General features: G+C 36.3%; 1 protein-coding gene across 1 annotated transcript; it reads right to left on the bottom strand.

The window, feature by feature from the left end:
- Positions 1-818: 818 nt before the first annotated feature.
- LOC143417109 (uncharacterized) lies at positions 819-3,180 on the bottom strand. Its single transcript, XM_076882738.1, has 6 exons — positions 3,103-3,180; positions 2,831-2,967; positions 2,630-2,677; positions 2,151-2,228; positions 1,956-2,009; positions 819-1,866 (listed from the first exon to the last, which is right to left on the bottom strand). Exons 2-6 carry the CDS (start codon positions 2,963-2,965, stop codon positions 1,669-1,671), a joined length of 513 nt encoding a protein of 170 aa, XP_076738853.1. The 5' UTR covers positions 2,966-2,967; positions 3,103-3,180; the 3' UTR covers positions 819-1,668.
- Positions 3,181-8,109: the final 4,929 nt, after the last annotated feature.

Genomic DNA, 8,109 nt, shown 5'->3' on the forward strand with positions numbered 1-8,109 from the left:
GGATGCTATTTTGAATAATCTAAAATATAAAACATGTTTTGAGTCAAAACTATGAATAAACACATATGGAATTATGTAGTAAATAAAAAAATTGTAATAATGCCTTAAGTGAGAATCTACAATGTAAACAGTCATGAAAATAAAGAAAAACCATTATATGAGAAGGTGTGTCCACAGTTTTGACTTGTAGTGCATATGTCTGACTACTCTTTCTGGACTTTAATTTCGCGTAATACCATCAATCCACAGACACTATCCACTTTTATTGTTGGGACTCAGACCACTGGTGCTGGAATTCTTGACAGACAAGCCTCAGTCTGTGGAAATTCCCAGTGTCTTGTCCTCATCATCATACTCAATATTAGCTCTCTGCATGGGTGTGTATTGAGCACACCATACTCACCACTCAAAACAATATTCACAAATGTTTAGATTGAGATTTTCATAAATATGTTTATGTATTATTCAAATTTCAACCTCTTTAATCAGTGATTACAACGGCTCAGTTCATCCATACATTAAACTTTCAATGACATAAAGCCAGAGACTTAGTCAGTACCTTCGTGTTGAACTAAATAACTTAATCCATTAATCATTCATATATTTCATGAATTATGTCATAATTATGAGATAATGACCACATTAAAAATGACCATGTTATGCTAAATTTATGGAAAAAAGGCCATTATAAACAATATAATTATATTTCTTGAATTGTAATTGTTTGATACTGATTGGACTTTCATGACAGAACTGTACTGTTCAAGTTTATAAGAACCAAGTAGCCACAACTGCTTTATTTCCCCATAAATGTCACATTTTGCGCAGTTACAAATCCTTTATTGACATAAATCACTAAGAATTTTTATTACCTAAATTAATATATGTTAATATGTAATGGTATACACTGTAGCAGTATTTTCCTAATCAGAAAAACGCTTCTAAGTAAATAAGTAAATTAAACATCAACAAACACACACACTCACACAATGTACTATTTGTGTTTATGTGTTTAATATACTTGTGTAATGTGATCAAAACATTTTTGTTTTGTTTTGATCACATTAGCTAATATGATCAAAATATTATATTATCAAAATATTATTATTACAACTTGCCAGTAGACCTGTTCATGTCTGTGATTGGTTATATGCTGCCAACACCAGATCATACATGTGGAAGCACAAGCTAGATTTGGAAACCTCAGGTTTAGCTTCAGAACAGAAAACTGATCATACACTACGAAGGTTCGCCGTTTTCTGATCTCTTTGTGAGTTAAACACAGCCTAAACAAGTGCAACACTGGAACCTAAATAACTGCAACAAACTGACAAGTTGTGCTGCCTACACAAGGATCCAGGTTTCAGTACTGCAGTCATTATTCCATCAAGACTGAAGAGCTCAACTGTGCTCTTGCTTCGGCCTCACACCAGGAGTGAAGCTTTTCACTTTATAATATCACTCAGGGAACATTATAGGACAAGATCTTACGCAGTTAAGAAGTATACAATTAGAGAAAGTCACAAAAACAATTCAGATTATGTCCTTTCACAAATACATGATATACGTTACATAGGTCAACAAATGAAAAGAGAAACAAGTTCAATTTATTGTTTCTCTTACAATTTTCTGAAGCTCATCATTTACTCCTGTCATTTACTCCTTTCTCTATTCTTGCAGCAAATCCAGCTTCTTGACTATGTAAGTTTTGGTTTTTTTTAACATGTGAAATGTAATGTCAACCATTTCCTGGAGTGGTGGAGAATCATATGATAATAGCATTGCTTCTACCAATTGAGGAAAAAGTTCCTTCATTTCTTCATTGAATTGTTTTGAGGCCATTGTCACTCTGTACTTGGATTCTTCCTAAAGGAGAAAAATAAAACTTTTCACATATAGTATTTCTACTCATATTATAGACTTTCTGGGAATAAACTTGAGACTGACTGACCCACCTTCAGTCTCTCTTCCTGTTCTATCGCTGTTTGAAGGGTTTCCTTGAATATTTCCTGAAAGGAAAGGAACAGAACATAGTGCATGTGTTACAGAATATAAACAACAGAAAAGGAACATAAATCAAACAGGAAGGTAATATTTATGTTACAATATATATATATTCAATATTAAGAAATTGGTAGATTTTAATTTACCAGTTTTTCCTTGTTATCCAGTGAACTTGCGAGATCAAATATTTTTGTGATTTCAGCTGTTCTATACACGCCATCTTCCTAATGGAAAGAAAAATAGTACAATTAAATTTACCCGACTATACTGAGTAGTGTAGTAAGTACAGAGAAATACCGTACTTGTATGACTTTTGCATAATCTGATATTACTGTGTTGTTGTCGTTGCAACATATATTTGTCCAGGACCAACATTGCAACTGACCAATGGCATTGTCTGAGCATTCAGTTAACAGTAGCCAAGAAGGTAATGGTAAGGGTAAAGGTAGGTAAAAATAAAAATTATCACAAGCAAAAAATAACCCCACAAATAACCTAAATTTGATGGCTTCATAATATGTTTATTAATAATTAATAAAGAAAATACTTTTAATAATGTTTTTTTTTCTGTCAACACACATAACAGACTTTTAAAGCCTTGTGAGAAACTTGCAAACTGACCCACCTTGTGTTTGTCAACTTCTTCGCTTACTCTTTTCAGTATTTGCTGAAACTTGAGAGAACAACAGTGGCTTTTATAACCCATTACAAAAAGGGAGCAATTCCAACATTTAATGAGCTCTTAATTACTGGAAGAATTTACATGCATGTGCAAATAATCCTGTAATTACTACCACATCAAGAGATTGACAAAGGAGGAATTTACCACTTGGTCCTTGGCCCAGATTGCAATGAAAATAAGGCACAGAAGAGATAAGATGAACAGAATTATAAAGACAAACAAGCACTTGATGAATCTGAAGCAAGTTCGCCCTCTTGTTCTGGTAGCTGCTTCTGCCATCACTGTTAGAATTAAAAGAACCCATTAGGTTAAGACACCATGTCAATAACATTAATAAGAAACTGACACACACACATACGGCAACAAATTTTAATGTTACACTTTGCAAACATCATATTTTATGTTACTGATCTTACCTGTTTGGGAATGGACGACGATCTGATGTTCTGTGCTGGTAAATAATGAAAACACAATGAGGTGGCGTGTTTGAAAGGTTCCCTATACTCTGTTGTCCTTTCACTTTCTTTCATCTCACGTGCATTAGCTGCAGTTTTACTTTCATTTTGACTGAACTAACCTTTTTCTGGTCCACTTTATAGGAATAGAGACCCATTAGTTATTGGTCCCAGATTTTCAGCAGCTTGCAAACAATAAGTTTTATAACATTTTAGTTTTAGTAAATAATATATGTACATTAGTAGATAGTTTGTCTACTTAGATGATGAGTTTTTATAGTAGTAAAATTATTAATTTCTAAATCAAAAACAACAAAACAGCCTACAAAACAATAACTATTAAGATCATATAAAACTTTATGTATTATTACATATTTGTTCATGAATTTTGCTCATTCTATTTTCCAGGGTGTCACTGATGAGTTACAAGTCAAATAAGATCTGTTGTTTTGGTAGCTGCTTCTGCCATCACTGTTAGGATTAAAAGAATCTATTAGGTTAAGAAAACACCATGTCAATAACATAAATAAGAAACTGACACATACACACACTGGAACAAATTTTAATGTTACACTTTGCAAGCATCATATTTTATGTTACTGATCTTACCTGCTTTGCGACGATCTGATGTGTTGTACTAGTCAGAAGTGGTTAGCGGACCCAGACTCGGACCCCTCGGTACAGTAGATCAGTGCTATTGTTTACTGTGAAGAAATGAGTAAACAACAATCCACAGTGCAAATCTTGCTTCGTGGCACTCCCTTTTCCCGTGGTGTGTGGCAATGCGTCAGTGTACAATAAATTCCCCAAACTCCGTGAATCTCTCCTCCAGTCTCTCCGTCTCGCCCTTCCTCCTGAAGACAGCAAACACAAACACAGTTAGCTCAGCTCAGCTCGCTAGCAATTACCCAACAATACGCTTGTAGTGATGGGAATTCCAGCTCTTTTTAGAGAACCGGCTCTTTCGGCTCGCCTATCCAAAAAAAGAAAACCCTAACCTGGCTCTTTCGACTTTGTTGCTTTAATTAATTTATTATCAACAGCAATATAAAATTGTGCAGACAATGAATTACTAATGTAAAAAAAGTTTATTTATTTATGTTTATTATATACTTTTACTCATTCACTCCACATAAAATGTATAAAATAAATTATAAAGTACAAAAAACACAAAATACACATAAAATACAAAAAACAACTATTTACATTTCTACTTTTAACTATTTTAACTAATTTAATTCAGCCTTTTCCTTTTAAGCAAATTTCAAGGAAAACAACACAAAACACTGCAAACCACAACACAATAAAATATAAATCAATATGCAAAACAAAAAAGAAGATGCACGTTCTCTGTCACATAGGCGTGGGATGATTTTTGGGAGAGTGTTTTCCTGCTTGTAATTGCATACATAGGATTCAGTGTGTAACAGGGCAGCCCTTAGCGGCTGGAAACACAGTGAGACAGACCAAGGCAAGTGTAGTGGAACAAAGTATTTATTTGCTATATGGCTCTCCTTAAAACAATTAACTTGTCGAGCTTCTTCACAGCACAAAAATCCATCCTCTAATGACAACTGGCAGCCTTAAATATGTTCAGCTGTCACAGACTTAACCATTATTCCACTCTCAGGTAAATTCTTAAATCCCAACCTTCCACCACAGTATACAATATATCAATAAGAATAAATAAATACATAAATACATTTTCACATTTACATATTAATAAATACTTCACACTTTAATGTTACACCAAACCCAATATTATAAAAACCCAGAAACCCAAGCACAAAAAGATTCACCACACTCCCTTTACCAATGGTCTCTCCCGGAACCTTTAAATGGTGTCTGGACCCCCAGGGAAACATTTGCCCAAACACCTTGAAGAGGACACAGGCAAGAAAGGTGAGTAATCATTAACTTACAAACACTTATTTGCACCACTTTTATCCCTAGATTTCACACACACATTTGCATTAGTTTTCCTTATTGGTAAACCTTAATCACAATCTCAATCACCATTCTTCTCTCCTGACAGACAACCACCACATTCCTTGATGAGGAGCAGCTGTGCAGGATCTGAAACAAGGCTACCAACTGATTTTAAAATTCCCAATAAATAGTCAATAAATATTTAAACTTCTTGTGTGCAAATCCATGTTTAAAGTGCAATGCTCATAAAGTGCTTGATAAGGTGCTTTTAATAAAGTGAAAGGTGTGCTCTAAAGTGCTATACAGACAATACAATATAAATAAATGCAGTAAGGGAGTCCTCTTCCTTACACAGTGCATGAATAAACTTTCTGAATCCTTTAACACCCACAGCTGAAATAGTTTGAAATCAAGTGCAATCATCTTTGCCAGGTCTTCATCAATTGAGTTCTGTCTTGCTGGGGTCACAGACCTCTGCAAAAACTAATAGAGCTCTGGTTTGGTATAGGTGGTGGTGGTGATATAGCGCAAGATGCTGTAGATGCAGCAGCAGCAACAGTTGCAATAGGCATCTTTATTACTATCAAACTCAACTGACTGCGTTTTATCTTCCCCATGCACTGATGGGTGGACAGTTCTCAGGTGCCTGTGCAGGCTGTTTGTGGAGCCGGCTCTATATGATAACCTTTTCTTGCAGACTGTACATTCTGCCTATGTATTGTCAATAAAATTGAAATGGTTCCAGATTTTGCTTCTTTTCTTGGTGTCAATCATTTTCTTTACTATAACTTTCTAATGTGATGATGTTGTCTCTTGTTGTTGCCCCTGGCTCTCTTTCTCTCCCTCTCCCTCCTGCTCTGTTTCTGTGGTACTGCGAGTGGGCAAACATAAGGCTGTGTTTGCGACCCTCTGCTCAGCGCAAACACAAGACTCACGTGCGGTGTGAAGCAAAAAAAAGTAAGAAAGAGAGAGGGTGAGAGAAAGAAAAAAAAAAAAAAAGGAAACACGGAGCCGGCTCCCGTTGTTCACTTCAAAATCTGTCCCTAAGAGCCGTTTTGTTTGCGACAGACACATAACTATATGCTTGAGTCACTACCAGGCTTGGTGCGATACTCCAGCGCTGACCATCACTCAACCCTGGCTTAAGTAGTCTTATTAGAGTCTAATTAGAAACAGCTGAAGTGCCCGAATCAGCTGTCGGAGGGACAGCTCTCACGAGGAGGAGCTTCCGGGTCGGAGGTCACTCAGCAGAGTGTTGCTCAGAAAGAGCAACCTCTGCAAACCACAAGAGGAGACTGCTACACATGTGCGAAAGGCATCTACTTCCGCTCGAAGCATTTTACGATAGTTACGGGTCAGATTATCTGGTAAGACATTAACAGTATCTCTTAAAACGTTTGCAATAATGAAACATTTCAATATAATGTAGACAAAAAGGGGAAAAAAAAGATAGTTACGGATTAGGTCTACTCGTACTATCCGTACCGCGCATGTGCAGATGTTCTCTTCTTCTTCTGTTTTGTTTAATGGCAGTTAAACAAAACAGAAGACTCCCCAGTGTACGAGGATACCGCCACTTGCTGACTGAGCGAATTAGCCCTATTGTAAACTGAATTACAAATCGTGTTTGTATATGCGTGTTATATTTGATTAATGATAGTCGAGTGTGTTTATGCTTCTCTGTGTGGAAAGGATTGATTGGAATTGTGATGATGATGTCCACTATCCCTGTCAATTTTCAGTAAACACTTAATCTGGCTGATGAATCTTCACGTTATTTGGAGCTGTGTTTCTGATTTTTTCCAAAAGACAACATCATCACATTAGAAAGATATAGTAAAGAAAATGATTGACACCAAGAAAAGAAGCAAAATCTGGAACCATTTCAATTTTATTGACAATACATAGGCAGAATGTACAGTCTGCAAGAAAAGGTTATCATATAGAGCCGGCTCCACAAACAGCCTGCACAGGCACCTGAGAACTGTCCACCCATCAGTGCATTGGGAAGATAAAACGCAGTCAGTTGAGTGTGATAGTAATTCTGCTGCCCTCAGGTGAATGTATGGCTATTCACCCTATGCAGCGAGCTTAACATAAGAGGAGATGGTTCCAGGAACAACAAGACACATCGCTTTGTCTTTGTGTCTTTAACTGAAGACCGTTTTTTCCTCTTTTAATTTGTAAGACTGTGAACATACAGTAAAATAATACGTAAGCATAAGTATTGACATATTTTGTAACCAAAAACAAGTTAGCAACATAGCTTTTCTTATGCTTTACATTCACCATAAACATCTTTCCTTTATACGTTCAAATAACCTTTTAAGTAACATGAAAGTGACAAATCATACAGAAAATAAAGCTAGACATTGCTTACTTACAGATTATGGCTCAACAAACTCCCCAACGATGTAAACTGGGCTTAAAGTTGTGCAGCTTGTTTTCTGCTCCATGCATTTTCTCCAGTGTTGCCAACTCCTCAGTAAGGAAAATTGCTATTGGTTGTCCTAAAAGTCGCTAGAAGTCGCTAAATGACGTCATCGCCTAATTTGCATAATTGGTCATGCTAATCTAATTGTAACCTATGTTGTTGCAGAGAGAAATAACATCGTGGAAGAGACATAAAGTGAGTAAAAAACGTCCTAAATGCATTTAGAGTTTATTTAGAACTACAAATTAAATTTCTTTTAGCAATTATTGTTTTTTTTAATGTCACAATTCCAACCCTGCTCCTTTACCCGGGCTTGGACCGGCAAAAGTGACCCGAAATAGGCGCTCTGGTGGAGTTACTTTGTGTGTGTGTGTGTGTTTATAAGTAGTTTTAAACCTTGTGATCCACAAAACAGCATAAGAGTAAAAGAAGAACTGACTGCGTTACAGCACCCGCTGCTTGTTGAGAGTAAAAGCGATACGCGCTTTCACGTCTTTTTTTAAGGGGTCTGAAAACTCGCTAAATATAGCGACAAAGTCGCTGAGTTGGCAACACTGATTTTCTCACACTGCCTGCGTGAACTTTGCCTGCTGCTTACAACACAT

The sequence above is a fragment of the Maylandia zebra genome, linkage group LG3, assembly GCF_041146795.1.
Source record: "Maylandia zebra isolate NMK-2024a linkage group LG3, Mzebra_GT3a, whole genome shotgun sequence".
Taxonomy (NCBI): Eukaryota; Metazoa; Chordata; class Actinopteri; order Cichliformes; family Cichlidae; genus Maylandia; species Maylandia zebra.